The following is an 18203-nucleotide window of genomic DNA, read 5'->3' as shown; positions in this document are numbered from 1 at the left end:
TGTACTTTGTTGTATACAATAAACGCCTTGGCTTCTTTAGTGTTTAACTAACAATCATAAACTAACCGGACTAAAATAACAGAACATAGTTGATTAACGGGTTGCTCTTTTACCAGGGTGTTAAGATACAAGACATGTTAAGATCTAAACATGTTTAGGAATGTTTAAATCCTAAACGGAATACACATTTGGTGTGTTGTCTAAACACGTACGGTCTAAACATATGAAATAAGCTATCGTCTCACAGCATAAACGCCACCTAAAGACAATATTCCATATTTTAAACACGTAGAATTTCAACATGTTTAGAGATTAAACATGTTCAGAGTTTCAACATGTTTAAATAAAGTGCAGGGGTCTTCCCAACATTTAGACCCTGTAGACTTTTAGCTCCTAAATGTTTAGACCTAAAAGTTTCAAAATTATGGGTCAAGGAAAGTGGTAAGATTTGTATTTAGGATCTAAACACATTTTGTACAGTGTAATTTGAAAGCATATTATGTCAGTTTAAAGTTTCAGTTTTGTTTTCATATTTGTTACCTTGGATAACAACCACGCATTTACAATAAACCAATATCCACATGGTCTGGGACTTATGGTTTTTAATGCAATTTTCACATTTAAATAATATCCTTCAAAAAAATTTCATATTTCTATCTTACCTTGTAAGACAATGTATCATCTCTATATAAACAGAGCAAACAGCTATTCCTTCCTTCAACCGTGGTCACTGTTTACAACTTATTCGCTCTCATTAGTCCCAGCTGACCACGGAGTCGGACACAGCTGATCATCACGGGGACAACAGCTGCAACCTTTCGGTCTGAAACACTACTCTACAACAAGCAACCTCTATTCTCATAAGAGTGAGTGAGTGAGTTTATGCTTTACGTCACATCGGCAATATTTCAGCCATATCGTGACGAGAAGTTATACAATATTTAAACATATATGTAAACCAAATAAGAACCTGTCAGCGAAGGACAGTAAAATTACTAGAATATCACAGATTGAATGTTTAAAACTAGCATACAACAATAAAAAGATATCATTAGATAGTCATGAAACAGTACAATATAAAAATGGGCTGTAGATCGCCAGCATCTGAAGGCAGATCACCATGCTAGGGTCCATGGGGACTTACATTACTTTTGCTACCTGCATGGACCCCAGCCGGATTTACATCATCCCTTCAGCTGTTGGCGATTTTGACAAATTGAGCCAAAGGTAAACGAACATATATACTACTATTAAAAATGTGGCCAAAATAAATATACTTTGAAAGACGTGGTCTTACATACCCTCTCAGGGGGACAATAATTTTACACTACTTCAACCCCCGTCGAGGATACAGCCACTAACAATCTCAGTTAACAAATTTATTTTACCAATTATAAAAACTATACTATATACAACACATATCAATCAAAATTTGGTCAACAATTCAATTTCTTTTAAAAAGTTAATAATTAAATGAACACTGATATTAAAAAGATCCTTTAAGGATGAAACTTTGAAATATTTATCCCTTGTGATGGAAAAATCAACACAATCAAGCAGGACATGCTTGACGGTGATTCTTTCATCACAAGGGATACAAAATGGAGGATCCTCACCTTTTAAAAGATATTCGTGTGTATACCTGCTATGGCCAATACGACATCGTCGTATAATGACCTCTTCAAATCTGGACTGACAGCCCAAGTAGGTGTAACCGATATTTGGTTTAATTTCATGTAATTTATTGATACCTACTTGGGCGTCCCACTTCTGTTGCATAAGATCTCGGATGTAAGATCGAATCATGGGTTTAAAATCAGTGTATGGGATCAGAAGTGGTGTCACAGATTTGTTGAGGGCTGCTTTTGCAGCAGCATCGGCCATATTGTTACCAATGATACCAACATGGCTTGGTAACCAACAAAAGACGATGTCATATTGGCCAGTAGCAAGATCATTAAATAATTCGAGAATTTCAATTAAAAGTGGATGTTTTGATGACATATTTTTAATCGCTTGAAGGCATGAAAGAGAATCTGAAAACAGTATGAATTGTTTATGTTTAGCCTGATTACTGATATATTTAAGTGCTTTGAAAATGGCGTTTGCTTCTGCAGTGAATATGGAACTGTTATCGGGTAAACGTGAAGATATTGTTCTGGATCCAATGACGGTGGCACTAGCAACTGCGCCACCATCCTTTGATCCATCTGTAAATATAGATTTATAAGTGTCGTATGTGTTTCTTAATTGACTGTATTCTTGTTGGTAAATTAATTCGTTAGTGTCTGATTTCTTTAGTTTTGTTAATGTAAGATCTACCTCTGGCTTTACCATTTGCCAAGGAGGAGATGAGAAAAGTCTAGTAGGAGCTATATCTTGGAGTTTAATATTCGAAGCTGATATTGCAGATTTTATTCTGATTCCGAGTGGTGGAGTAAGTGTTGATTTATTATTGTAAAGATCCTCGTAGAGAGGATGGAATATGCATTCAAAAGCTGGATTGGACTGATTAGAATATAATTTAGTGATGTATTGTAAAGATAATTTTAAACGGCGTTGTGTAAGAGAAGGCTCATCTGCTTCTATATAGAGACTGTGAATGGGAGACGTTCTAAAAGCTCCAAGGCAAAGCCTCAGGCCTTGATGATGGATGGTATCTAGTTTTTGTAAATTACTTTTGCAGGCTCCACCATAGACGATGGAGCCATAATCAAGTTTTGAACGGATTAGTGACCTGTATAAGTGTAAGAGAGTAGTTTGATCCCCTCCCCACTTTGAATTAGAAACAACTTTCAATAGATCGAGTGCCTTCAGGCATTTAGCTTTGAGGTATTTAATATGCGGGAGAAAAGTTAAGTGATGATCAAAAATAAGTCCCAAGAACTTGGCTTCCTTAACAACTTTGATAGGAGTGCCATTCAGAAATAGTTCAGGGTCCTTATGCGGTTTATATTTTCTGCAGAAATGTATGCAATTAGTTTTTGATTTAGAAAATTTAAACCCGTTTTCTAGACACCACTTGTGAATTTTATTGAGACATAATTGTAATTGCCTTTCTATTGTGTGCATATTTTTACCACGGCAAGATAGATTAAAATCATCCACAAAAAGTGATCCATCAACTGAATCATTTAAAACTTTTGACAAACTGTTAATTTTTATACTGAATAAAGTGACAGACAAAATACTGCCTTGTGGGACACCCTGATCCTGATGATAATGATCAGACAGGGTTGTACCCACGCGGACTTGAAATTGCCTGTCAGTTAAAAACCCGGATATAAATTGAGGCAAACGGCCTCGCAATCCAAAGTCATGTAAATCTTTTAAAATGCCGTGCTTCCATGCAGTGTCATATGCTTTTTCGAGATCGAAAAAGATAGACACTGCATGCTGTTTGTTCACAATGGCATTCTTTACGAATGACTCCAATCTAACTAAATGGTCAATGGTACTGCGATTTTTACGGAATCCACATTGAATATTTGTGATTAAATTATTAGATTCCAAATACCATGTTAATCTATTATTGACCATGCGTTCCATGGTTTTGCAAACGCAGCTAGTCAATGAAATAGGTCTATAATTTGAAGGATCAGTATGATCTCTTCCAGGTTTAGGTATGGGTACAACTATGGCATCACGCCAAGAAGAAGGAAAATGACCTGATGTCCATATATCATCAAAAATTAACAAAAGGGTTTCTAAACATGGTTCTGGTAAGTGCTTCAGGAGTTGATAGTGTATATTATCAACACCTGTAGCGGTATCATGTGCTTGTCCAAGAGCAGTATGAAGTTCATGGATCGAAAATATTTCATTATAGTCTTCCCCATTATCTGATTTAAAATTTATAGTTTTCTTTTCCAGCTGTTTTTGAATTTTTTGGAATTGAGGGACATAATTTGAGGAAGAAGAATGTGTAGCTAACGTTTCACCTAGTTTATTTGCAATATCCGATTTATTAGTTAATAGTTCATCCCCATTCTTAAGATGGTGGACGCTACATTTAGAACCCTTACCTTTAATTTTCTGTATCATGTTCCATACCTTAGACATAGGCGTCCGTGAATTGATTTTGGAAACATAATTTTGCCAAGATTGGCGTTTATTTTGTTTAAAAGTACGCCTGGCTTTAGCATTTAGAATTTTAAATTTATTCAAATTGTGTACCATGGGATGGCGACGGAAGTAGTGTTCAGCCTTTTTCCGTGCCTTCCTAGCTTGTTTGCAGTCATCGTTAAACCATGGCTTACGAATCTGAGGATTCGTAGAGGACTTAGGAATACATTCATCAGCGATTTTGATTAATTCATCAGAAAATAATTGTACAGGATCAGTAGCACCAAGAAACAGATCAGGTATTAGTTTATTGGATGCAAGTATTTGAAATAAAGGCCAGTTAGCTTTAGAAAAGTTCCATCTTGTTGAAGGAGGAACATCGGAAGGTAAGACGGGTTTTAAAATGGTTGGGAAATGATCACTTCCACAGAGGTCTTCATGGACGGACCATTCAAATTCGTTTAATAATTCAGAATCTGTGACTGACAAATCGAGAGCAGAGTAGGTACCTGTACCGGGATGCAGATACGTATTTGAACCATCATTATGGATACACAAGTCGTTGCCGGAAATGAAATCTTCCAAAAGTTTCCCCTTATTATTAATCTGAACACTACCCCAAAGTGGATTGTGTCCATTTAAGTCGCCCATGATAATACAGGGCTTTGGGAGTTGATCATAGAGAGCTTGAAGTTCAGAGTGTCTGAGAGAAGAAGATGGTGGAATATAGAGCGAGCACAATGTAAACACAATGTGCAGAGTCACACGGACTGCAACAGCTTGAAGGGGGGTTGCAAGATGGACGGGGCTATGAATAACACCTTGTTTTATTAAGATTGAAGATCCCCCAGTGGCCTTTGCACCAGGAGGTGAAAAGACATTGTAGGAGGAATAACCTCGTATATCAAATGTGTCAGTTTCTTTGTAGTAAGTTTCTTGTAAACATAACGCTGATGGTTTAAAATCTTGAATTAAGAGTTGTAAATCGTTATAATTATTCCTAAGTCCTCTACAGTTCCACTGTATTAAATGTGATGATTGAGTCACGGTGGCTCAATTGGTGGATGCTCACGAGAATGTGAGGAAGAAGAACTCCTTCTAGTCTCTGGAGATGGGGTTACTTCCATGTCCAGGAGCTCAAAGGAGTTGTGAACAGGTACCTCTGATGGAGAGGGTGTCCTGGCAGTTTTTCGATTCAGTTTTTTCCTTTCTTTCTTTTTCTTGTTTTGATAAATGAACAATTTCAACAGCTGTTTCAGTGACGACAGGGTCAGATGTACGCACAGTTTGAGTTTGGACTGTATTTTGGCTGATTGATGAACAGGGCTGACTTTCAGATGGCTTTGTTGGAGAGATGGATTTGGTGAGGACAGGCTGATCAGAATGAATCCAAGACAAATCTGTCTGACATTTGATAGAAGAAGTAGAGACGGGTTGAGAGACAGCTGCGGAGTAATTCAAGGTTGAGGGAGTTGTGGACTGGTTTTTAACCAGCTTTTTTGCGTCAAGGTAAGACATGTTTTGTTCGCATTTGACTTTCATTATTTTTGATTCTGTCTGCCACACAGGGCAGGACTTCGAAGAAGCAACATGGTCATTCCCACAGTTGGCACACTTGATCTCTTGTACACAACTGGAGCCATCATGATCGCCACCACAGCGATAACAAATCACTGTGTAACGACATGATTTAGATCCGTGGCCAAAGTGTTGACAATTGAAGCATCGGAGTGGATTGGGGACATACACCTCCACTCCGATGTTGTTATAGCCTGCTTTAATAGATTGTGGAAGAGATGCACGTGCAAAGGTCAACAAATAGGTATTTGTGTTTTGCCTGCTGTTCTCTTTCTTAACAGTAAAACGTTTAACAGCCGTGACAGCCTGATTATCCAACTCTGCAGTGATTTCATCTTCTGACATATCAGCCAGACAACGAGCCCTGTCTCGAATAATGCCTCTGCAGGAGTTTAATGTCCTGTGTGCGGACACAGCAACCTCAACATTAGCAAATGTACTGATTGATAAAAGATTAAGAGATTGCTGTCTCCGCAAACATTCCACTAGGAGGGAACCACTACGGAGACGAGTGACATTCTTAACCTCGCCACAAATTCCAGAAACAGCTTTTGAAATAGCAAAAGGATTGAGTTTAATGGGTAGTTGATCCTTAGCCTCAATGACTAGGAATCTAGCCCATGAATCTATATTTTGAGAAACATTGTCTGTTGAATTATCAAATTCAAGTCTCCTCTTTTTTTCATTTCGGTTTGAACCAGGTTGTGGAAGTGTCATGATGACGGAAAATAATTCAGAACTCCTGCTCCCCACCCACCATGGAGCGTCAACAAAGACGGTGTCACATTGCAACGGATATCCAAGATGCAAACACCAGGGATACAGGAGCGCCATACTCCAGCAAATATGACGCGAATAGCTATATTTATCTACCAACTCTATGCCAGACTGGTTCGGCCCATGACAAAAATTGGAGACATACATTATTCGGAGGTCAACATCACCAGATTGGCCCATGAGCCACCGCCTTCTGGCGTAAGACTCTAGGCAATTTATTCCAACCAAAATGGTTAATTCATACAGGTTATGCATGGCCAAGACCAATATATACATGAAAATACAACACAGGTGTGCATATACAATATTACGCACAGGGCCTGGCATGACCAGCCGATTGATAAGACCGGGCCCATCTTACCACCCGTCTAGGCGAAGTAAGGGTCGAAGTAGTGTGTTGGGCAAAGGAACACAGTTCCAGGAACCAGTGCCCTCAACCACCAGAATCCCGTCCTCCGCCGACACAGGGACGCAACCCACGGCAAACAGGTTGCCCATTTTAGTCGCCTCATACGACCAGCAATGGGGGGCTGTGGAAATATTCTGCCCCGGTTCCACACGGGGGAAGAGCTATTAGCGCTACCCAGCACTCACCACGAGGAGGTTGCTCTTCACGAGTGCCTATTCTCATAAGAACAACTCACAGTGGCACAAGAGCATATTTTACATTTCATTGATGTATATATTACATAAAACACATAGAAAGATAGTATGACGGTAAACATGAAGAGACTTTTTTAAGTATCAAGACTATACAGTGACAGGTATTTTTGCAAAATCATTCATTTCTGTGACCATGAAAGTTTTTTTGTATTTATATAAAGGATAATATTTATCTAAATATATTGACCTTTCAATGTCGAGCGAGTTACCTTTAAACAGACTTTGTCACCAATAGCTGTGAAGGTTCTATCCGAGCACGTTCTATCATACTACTACTACTACTACTACTACTACTACTACTACTACTACTACTACTACCACTACTAATACTACTACTAATACTACAACTACTACTACTACTACTACTTCTACGTCTACTTCTACTACCACTACCACTACCACTACTACTACTACTACTTCTACTACTACTTCTACTACTACTACTACTACTACTACTACTACTACTACTACTACCTCTACTACTACTACTACTACTACTACTAATAGTACTACTTCTACTACTACTACTAGTACTACTACTACTACTTCTACTACTACTTCTACTACTACTACTACTACTACTACTTCTACTACTACTACTACTATTAATACTACTACTACTTCTACTTCTACTACTACTACTACTACTTCTACTACAACCACCACTACTACTACTTCTACTACAACCACCACTACTACTACTACTACTTCTACTACTACTACTTCTACTACTACTACTTCTACTTCTACTACAACCACCACTACTACTACTACTACTACTTCTACTACTGCTACTACTACTCCTGACATTAGAATAATATGAGTACTGAGGTTGGTTTGATACCGCTGTGAACACTAAACTTTTGGACATTTGTGTTTGTTGGGTTTTTAAATGTTAAAATTTCAAGATACTAAACTGAAATTTCAAGTTAATCTTCCTTACATTTCAGATAATATGGTGATTTCCTAAGTTACAAAAATACATTTGAAGTTATTAAGATCAAAATTTCAAGGACCTTCACTAGAAATTTCAACTTATATATCTTAAAATTTCAACATAAAATCTTGAAATTTCAATTTAGTTTCTTGATAATTCGAAAAAGAAATGGCCCAAAAAAGCTTTTGTAGTTATCCCCCAGAAGCCAAACAAAAAGCACGAAAAGACGTTGTGGGAGTTGTTATATTGTCTATTTGACCAGTTGAGCTAATAACTAGATTCTCTTATTAATATTACAAATGTCAATATGGCTCGGCGGAACACCAAGACCACGGTGACGGGCGCATCACATTCTCAGAGATAAATTACCCTTAACTTCAAACTACTAACATGGTTTTGATGCAGCTGATATAACTGGTAAATTAGTTTGTGACATTTCTAAAGTCGAAGAACAAAACATAAAAGTTTTTTAACAATCAGTGCTGTTTATAAAGCGTGTTAAGATCTGAAGGAGATACGATTTTTTATAAGTTTTTTAATTTCCTTCCAGTTTAATATTAATACAACATGACTACATTGCATGTCGTAATATATGTTATGTTTTGGATTACACTTCCTTAGGAAAGTACAAATTCTAGTACTTTTGGGGGTTGAGTCCCATCTGCGACTAACAGACATCAGAAATGAGTCTCACATATTGATCCATGTGGAGAATCGAACCCGGCTTTCGGCGTGACGAGCCAACGCTTTAACCACTAGGCCACCCTACCTCCCCATTTCACGTTTCGCATAGTAAGATGATTGGAGTGAATCAATTGGTTGTTGGTTTCACAAGTTCGCTCTTAATCTGAGAAACAGAAACCAGTGCTTAGTTTCACCAAGCTGTCAAAGCGCTATAACAATCGCTCGGTATTGTACTGATATGTTAAGGAATATTAACCATAGGGCTAGAAAGAACGAGGAAAACATTTGATATTCCACACGCTGACTGGTGCATTGAAAGGTATGATAGTAGTTTATTCAAGTAAGTCCTTATTCAGATGGATTGTCAAGTTTGGATTGATAAAGCAGCGTGTTTCATAAAACTATTAAACCACCCTGACCATAAATAGCCCGCAAGGTGGAGATGTTTCAGTTTCGAACAGTGACTGACAATGTAAACACAACCAAGTGACCGGAGAAGCTCTTTGAAATCCGTACGCAAACAAGATCATCATTGACCGTCAAACTTCGTATCAGTTTGAATGGGAAACCTTGTATACCAGAAATGGATCCATATCTAGATATAAATCAATAAATTTTCTATTGTTATTTCATAAAGAATCGAATCGATCGTGTTTGGCGTCGGCATCAACCCAGTGAGGGGAGCTTATTTAGGGTTGCGCTATAAATAGCAAAGCACATGGCGTTTACGGCAGAACAGCAGCCAACAACAGTTTCTGTTGATGTAACAGTAACGATACATAAATATGAAATTGACGTTCGTTAGATAAGTATTAGCGACAAGATTCTTTCAGTTCAATCCGAAAATTGCAGATATTTGTTTAGTTTTGGTTATTTTCATTCAACAGTTAGATCTATACCACACAATCATCAGATTATATTTATAAAACTTAAATTATTACACAGATTATTCCTCTAGTGTTTAGGAAGAGGTATAATTTGAAGCACCAGAAGTTGCGCCAATATTTCTTAGCTTGACTACAAAATATGAATATGTCACGTGTATCAACATAACAATGCACATAAGCAACTGATAAATAAGTAACGAAATATACTAGATGTTTTGACCAACATTAGGCCTATCTAGATAATAATGTACTTACGATAAACGAAAACTCCAATACACATATTCCAAGAAAACTTGAATTATTTTTTCATTAGAATCTGAGAGGGGATGTTTGGTATTTGCACATCCCAGGTAGCTTGTAAAGAGCAAATGAAGACGCAGTATTATCTTGTTTCTGCAGATGTGTCTGTCTGAGAATAACACACCATCAAAGAGAAATTAGATGCCTGTCTTTCAGAATCCACTCAGCTGTTTAATACTGTGATAACACTGTATATATATATATATAAATACATATATTCTGAAACTAGATTTATACTGAAATTAAATAATGCATCTTCATATATATTGCCAAGTTCTAAAAAACATACAATACCAAATTAACTGCCTATCAAGTATAAGTCGTATAGTAGAAGTACACTCATAGCAATGTGATGTACACATGCATATTACAACATGGGTATCGCGGATAGAAACACCTTTTAATTTTATTGACAAATATGATGTCAAAAGAATTCAATGGACTCAAAATATACACAGTTACATGTACGTGTAATAAAGTATGAACATTTGTCAATAAAACTTAGGCAAACAACTTCAAGGCAGGGACAACAGAAATAGAATTCTCGTGGTTCCCGTTTAGGTAATCGGACACGCGTCTTCGATGTGACAGTCGATTGCTTTCACTACAAAGGCACGAACGAACGAACGCACATGCACCATCCATGCGATAGTTAATGGTGTAAGATAATAATTATTCTCCTGTGTATTGCCTCACAAGCACGCGCACGCACACACAAACGCACGCGCACGCGCACGCACATACACAAAAACACTAACGCACACACACATGCACGAACACACGCACGCACACACACACACGCACACACACCACCCATGCGATAGTTAATGGTCTAAGGTTATCATTATTCTTCTGCGTATAGCCTCACAAGGAATTGACCATCTTCAATACACACTCTCTCTCTCTCTCTCTCTCTCTCTCTCTCTCTCTCTCTCTCTCTCTCTCTCACACACACACACACACACACACACACACACACACACACACACACACACACACACACACACACACACCATCATCCCCATCATCCCCATCATCCCCACCATTCCAACCACCATGAAATCCTTGTTCCGTTCCTGGCATTGATAATATCTAGAATAACAATTAGCCTCAGCAGGTGGTTTACGTAAAGTGCGGCGGGGGATGAACATCACGCCCTGGGGAACAGTTTTTCACAGCTTTGCAGCTGCAGCTGCAGATCCAGTAGGTGTTGATGAAGCACGGGAGTATCGTACTGTGTCGTCCTGGAAGGTCACAGTGTTACAAGTACGGCAATGTGAGATTGTATTGACGAAACTCTGCTGGGTCTTAACACCATAAAAGGCTCTGGATATACCAAGATTACGTCATCCTCCGCACAGTATGTTGGTGTAAATATATGGCGATTTGCTTGTGCGTCATTACACGAACCCTGTTTTCCTGGATTGGAAATTAACAACCATTCGTCAAGGTAAATGAGACATCTGTGTGACTAACTCACAGATATAAGCACAATAATAATTTTAATACATGTAACAACAATAACACACACACAAAAACACAATACAAGCGAAAAAAAAACGGGAAGCAGTTAACCCGGATATTCAGAAAGCTCTGCTTTTAGGAGCGATGTCAGGAACGTTTTGTCATATACCGTAAACTGTTATGTGTAGCTTTTTACCGTTATTTCCTCCAGTGAATATAGATTTTAAAAAACTTAAAAGAGAAGAAAACAACAAGAACAAAACATAAGTAGAAGGTTAAAGATTACTATTCATACAATGTCGGACTAATATCGAATAATTGTCTCAGTGGTCTAGTGGTAGAGGTCCGCCCGGAGAGCGGAAGATCCGGGGTTCGATCCCCGGCCGTGTCATACTTAAGCACGTTAAAAGATGGTACATGTTGTTACCCTGCCTGGCGCTCGGCATTAAGGGGCTAAAACTAGGACTGGTCGGCGCGGAGTCAGTATACTGGGTCTGAGTGGGGTATTCATGTTAAACTGTGGCATGGTATCTCAGTGGGCTAGCACAATGATATCGGCATTAGTCTGGACTAGTACAAGCAGCCACGCACGCACGCACGCACGCACGCACACATACACACACGTGAATGCACGTTGCTATATAAATGCAATAATCCTGAACCGCGACGTTAAACCTATTCACGCCACCTAATATCGGTGGTTCAGATGTTGACCCAGTCAAGTCCAGGAAGATTCTATGCATTGCACACACACGCGGAATGACTGTTAGTGAATAATAATTTTTATCCTCTCTGCATAGAAGTTGACTATCTAACTGCCAGCGGTCAAGGTCAGATTTATAGATATATATCTCGATGATTGTTTTAAGCCGCAAAAATTCCAGCTTTTTCACGGCGGTCTATAAATAATCGAATCTGGACAGGGAAACCAGTGACTGATATCATGAGCAAAGTCCGAGGATGTACGATTACACGCATTCAGCAAGTCAAAGAGTCTGCCCATCCCATCCACGTTCATCGCCTGTTACAAGAAACAGGGACTAGTTCTAAACTAGTTCTATTATTTTCAAATTTGTCAATTGCAGTGGGTCAAATCCGGCCGTTATCACACCGCCTCCTTTCATTAATCCAGATAACACCCTCCGTATAATATCTTGTATCATATTTGAGGTAGGACTGGAATAAACTGTCTGTTTGTCTGTCCGGCCCGATTATAAAGCTTGACGGCACCATCTTGATGTGTAATGAAAGCGCCATCGCTAGAGGTCATCACGGTCAGCCCAGGGAGTCACCGGTCAAACTTGATCAGGTAAGTTTAGTCGTGAATTAAGAACACGAATCACCCACCTGCCTCATCACCTTTAACCTTTAAGCGCTACGGGGAGCGGGATAAACCTACTGAGTGATAGGGAGTCTCACTGCAGATTAGATAACTCTTATTTAATGTGGTAGTTTATATATATATATATATATATATATATATATATATATATATATATATATATATATATATATATATATATATATATATATATATATATATATATATATATATATATATATATATATATATATATATATATGTAACTTACCTCAAAATTCAACGCACAGTTGCCCGTTCGGTTTCAATTTCAATTCAAAAGCGCTGTTAAACCTACAGGTAATCTACTTCTACATTGAAAACAGTATGTTTATCTCCTAATTATATACCTTTTTGATGCTGAACCTGCGTTTTATGAAGAACTAAATCATTTTGCCATATCTATAAAATAATCTGTCAAAAATACGTTTAATAGGGTGTGTTATGCTTGTGGTAAACTTCCAGTATGTATGTTCATTATCAGCTCTGTCCGCGGGCATGAAAGTTGTCAATCAGCAAGGCTGACATATGTGTGAACAAAGCCTCTAACAATATTACCTGTAAAACGAAATGATAATTCTTTTCTTTGGAATTTCAGATATCCGTTAAGCCAACATACACTGACTGAAAACCGTTAATTAGCATTGCCTTAATTTGTTATGACAATAGGCCTCGATGGTGATGATTATATCGATCAGTAACGATGTGTAGGTAATGATTTGTTTCTAGCGTTCCTGATGAGGTAGCATTGTATTCATCTGAATCATAACGGATACATGTTACCGGTCTCTGTACCAGTCTTAGAATGTGATACATTAAGTATCATCACCATGCGCTGTTGTACTTGACATGTCAAACAACAACCTTATAGTGACGCACAGTCGCGCGGACGCTGGTCGGGTGGTCAAACTAAATGAGATCGTCTCCGCCCTCACGCTGCCTCTTTCCCCGAACCCAAGGTACGTAGACTCATATACAACTGCTGTGCATTCTCTTGACGTTCCAGAAACATAAGGTCATGGGTTCGAATCCCAGATTCGCCAGGGGGCACGGGTGGCCCAGTCGTCTAAGGCGCCTCAATGAGATGTGCAGAAATGCGTCCCTTGGGCATACGAAAAACCTATGATTGTTTGTTCGAATCCCAGATTCGCCCTGAAAATGTTCCTAGTTTTGCTAGCATCATACCAGTGATCATGGGTTTTACCAAAACGGTACAAGTGTGCATAAATTGAAGCTTTGCTCACATCAAGCCGATACGTCGTGATATAATCATAACTAAAATACAGTCAAAGCGGCGTTAACCAAACTCACTCACTCACTCAACTTCTATGGAATCTGAATATGGTGGGTTCATGGTTGCATTGGGTTAAAATCTACATAATTTGACAAAATTGGCTGTAACATTTTTATTAAGTCATTAAACTATCCAAATTATGTCTTTGATTACAGGTAATATGTTCGGTAATCTGAATTTGACAAACATTTTGTTTCATATAACTTCTCAGTGGAAACATTGGTAAAAATATCTAATAATAATTACTGAGTATAAAATCTGCCCGAACCATTGTACTAGCCTATACAGCAAACAAAATGAAAATATGTTACATAGGGGCTGAGATATTGTAAACAATGTTACCCCACCCCAATTTTGACGTAAATTGCTTATTGAGATATGGTGGTAGATTATGTTGATGTAGTGGATGAGTGGGATAATTGCAAAAATTCTTAAAAACACCCAAAATAGTAAACTCATAAAGTAAAATGATGTTTCAAGTTTTTCTGTGAACATCTCCGGTGGCCATCTTGAATTTCAAGATGGACGCCATTTTGACCTGTTTTCAAAATCAGTATCTAATGTATTCTTCCACATGGTCATGTAATATATCATATGACAGATTTTTACATTGTCTTTTCAATGATGTACGTTATTCACTGACTTCTGTGGTAAACTGATCCCCAACAATAGAACAAATGATGTATTGAAAGCTAATTTCTCTAGCGACACCAACCCACATCCAAAGTCACATAAAATGGACATACTGCACTTTTGTCTAAGCATTTCACTAGTTTATCATTTGAGTGAAAAAAGCATGTGAATACTTGTAGTATTATGAAGTATTAAATATTACATCACAGAGACAAGGACTGTGAAATAATATCACCTCTCGTCACCACCATCTCTTCTGGAAAAGTAGGTCAGTTGTTTCTGTTTAGGTGTGTGTGTGTGTGTGAGAGAGAGAGAGAGAGAGAGAGAGAGAGAGAGAGAGAGAGAGAGAGAGAGAGAGAGAGAGAGAGAGAGTTAATGCCTTACGTCACAACGGCAATATTTCAGCCATATCGTGACGAGCTCTGTTTAGGCATGACATGGCATAACTGCATCCATGGGGACATCTCATGATGTTCTTGGCAAGCCTTTTAAAGCAAGAAAGACTAGCTGTCCTATGTATATACTGTTGCTCTATTCAAGCAAGAACGACTAGCTGTCCAATGTATATACTGTAGCTCTATTCAAGCAAGAGACACAAGCTGTCATATGTATATATTGTTGCTCTATTCAAGCAAGAAAGACTAGCTGTCATATTTATAAACTGTTGCTCTATTCAAGCAAAAAAGGCTAGCTGTAATATCTATATACTGTGTCTCTATTCAAGCAAGAAAGGGCTAGCTGTCCTATGTATATACTGTTGCTCTATTCAAGCAAGAAAGACTAGCTGTCCTATGTATATACTGTGTCTCTATTCAAGCAGGAAAGGGCTAGCTGTCCTATGTATATACTGTTGCTCTACTCTATTCAAGCAAGAAAGACTAGCTGTCTTATTTGTATGATGTGTCTCTATTCAAGCAGGAAAGGGCTAGCTGTCCTATGTATATATTGTTGCTCTATTCAAGCAAGATAGACTAGCTGTCCTATGTATATACTGTAGCTCTATTCAAGCAAGAGACACAAGCTGTCATATGTATATATTGTTGCTCTATTCAAGCAAGAAAGACTAGCTGTCCTATGTACACACTGGTGTTCTATTCAAACAAGAAACACAAGCTGTCATATGTATATATTGTTGCTCTATTCAAGCAAGAAAGACTAGATGTCCTAGTTATTTTCCGTTGCTCTATTCAAGCAAGAAAGGCTAACTGTCCTATGTATATACTGTTGCTCTATTTAAGCAAGAATAGCTGTTCTTATTATATACTTTTGAAGAGTTGCTCAAACGTATCTTTAATGTTGTTCAAACAATATTCTACCATGACATTGATGAATGCTTGATTCTGTTTGGTTTAAAAGAGGTTTCCTTTTTGCTCGGTAACACCTTTCAAATATATTAAGCATTGACACAAAAACGTGCGTATGAATACATACTAGATAGCCTACATATCGATTTATAAAAAATGGCTGCCGATCGATCACCCCCCTATCAACTGTTAAACGTACTCGTATCTATATTTCCTCTATGAGACGCTGGGTCTCTAATACGAGCCAGTTTTCTAAAGCGCTCGGTTCCAAATTATAATATAGAGGTATCTACTCTCCAGTGGGACTATATCAAATTTCAAAACACAGTAGGTTTATCTACTAATTTAATACTAAGATATTATGGTTTATGGTGTAGAAATCTGGGGGGTCGCTTTAAGGGATTCCTATGAAGAGGTGTAAAGAGAATTTTAGAAGGTGTCTAGGTGTTTCTAAACGAAGGTCAAGTCGTGTCCTTGTGGGTGACGTTAGGAGAGGAATAATTAATGTGTCGATTATTAATGTCGTTGATTGAATTAAATGAGAAATTTACAGTTTATAACGAAACATTTTTCAAGAGAATAACAAAAGGCAAGAAGCGATATTAACTCTATAAATGACCATCTGCCATTATGGTGCCTTGTCAATGTGGAACTGACGTAAAAGGAAAGTCAATAGTTTGTTTTACGGCCAAGACACTTACGATAAAGGGAGACAATTTGCGGGGAGGTAACTCTTGTATGACAATAGTTCCGTCAAAGTGTTATGTTCAGAGCAGTAACATATCAATTGTTATGTTCACTGCAATGAAAATATCACTTTTCTCACCTTCAGAAAACTCATTCTTTCGAACTGAAGTGTAGATTATCACTTCATTACTACACTTGTCTCAATTCAGATAAAATGCAGCTTATTTCAATAAAATCCTGTCAAATAAATAAATTCCTATTAAAAGTGTTTCTTTACACCTACCACGACATGTGCCAAACCTAGGAATGTAGAACTCCATGACATGTCCTCAAACTTGCGTTTTTGGGGTAGCATGATTGATATATCAGCGCACTGTGTTAATGTTTAATCATATTTATATTAGGGGAATGTTGTGTTAAGGTGTGTTTAGGCTGTGACGCGATAGCTCATGTCATGTGTTTAGACCCTAAATTTAGTGTGATAGAACACACCAAATGTGTATTGGTTTAAACAAATCTTTATTTCAAAAGAAATCTGGATCGGTAAAAAAGCAAAACTTGCTTATATAAATACCTCTCCGGGTAATAACTTTACAACAGCTGGTTATATATAAGATTATATGTAAGATAGTGCTGAACATAAACATACTAAATGCACAAATGAAAAACATGAAGCCAACACAAGTGGTGTCTGTGAAATAAGATATAGCAGTTTTCCATTACTACATGCATAAAATTAAGCTACTCGAATCCTTTGCTTTTGCACATAAGATAGTGAACTTATTTTAAGAAAAGTCATTTTTGAACTGCTAACTAAACTACTGCCAGGTAATATCTTTTTTATATCATACCCATGTGTTTAGAAATACATAGTGTTTTTGATATTATCATATTTGACAGGTATAGAAAAAGTCAATTGCATCTTTAAAGTGATATCCACAAGTGCAGTGTGGTATGTCTGATACAGGTCGTCTAAACCGCCGTCATATAGCTGGAATATTGTTGAGTGCGGTGTAAAGCAATTAACAAACACACATTTTCTTTTGAGCAATCTTTTAGAAGTGGCAGTTGGTCGTTTGATATATTTCATGTTATAAATCAGTTAGTTTATATTTAATTTGCACTCTTGTTTCAGACGTTTGAGAGACACGTCTTCAAGCCAGGGAGTAGCCTGAGAAACCTTCAGCATTACAAGACTCGTGGACTCGTGTAAGGAAGCCGGCAACCTCTGTCTTGAAGATCGGAGTACTCCAGAACTGTGACCTCACTGAAGCATTCGTGTCCATATCCCTTCTAGACATTGACGTTAGTGCTGTGGGTGAAACTGATACATTGCATCTGTGAAATCGTGGTAATCATTAGCTGTTATAGTGATACACATTGACACAATTTGAGCATACAAACCGTGGTCTTTAAACAAGCTGAATCACATGTTCTAGGTCTGTAACATGATCAGAGCCAGATCGTCACCATAGCCATCATGAACATGTCAACAACGGTTCCCAACAACAACAGAAACATCACATATGCTTGCATCATCTGTCAAAACGGTTCTTATCCGATTTATGTA

General features: G+C 37.9%; 1 protein-coding gene across 1 annotated transcript; it reads right to left on the bottom strand.

The window, feature by feature from the left end:
• Window positions 1–5202: 5202 nt before the first annotated feature.
• LOC139453901 (uncharacterized) lies at window positions 5203–6360 on the bottom strand. The gene has a single exon (XM_071235348.1). It carries the CDS (start codon window positions 6358–6360, stop codon window positions 5203–5205), a length of 1158 nt encoding a protein of 385 aa, XP_071091449.1.
• Window positions 6361–18203: the final 11843 nt, after the last annotated feature.

Source organism: Haliotis cracherodii, unplaced genomic scaffold (genome assembly GCF_022045235.1).
Source record: "Haliotis cracherodii isolate W230 unplaced genomic scaffold, xgHalCrac1.p SCAF_10, whole genome shotgun sequence".
Taxonomy (NCBI): Eukaryota; Metazoa; Mollusca; class Gastropoda; order Lepetellida; family Haliotidae; genus Haliotis; species Haliotis cracherodii.
This window is presented reverse-complemented; position numbering and strand designations above follow the sequence as displayed.

Coding starts and splice junctions, on each gene's coding strand:
- LOC139453901 (XM_071235348.1), bottom strand. CDS start 6,360: ATGACACTTCCACAACCTGGTTCAAACCGAAATGAAAAAAAGAGGAGA.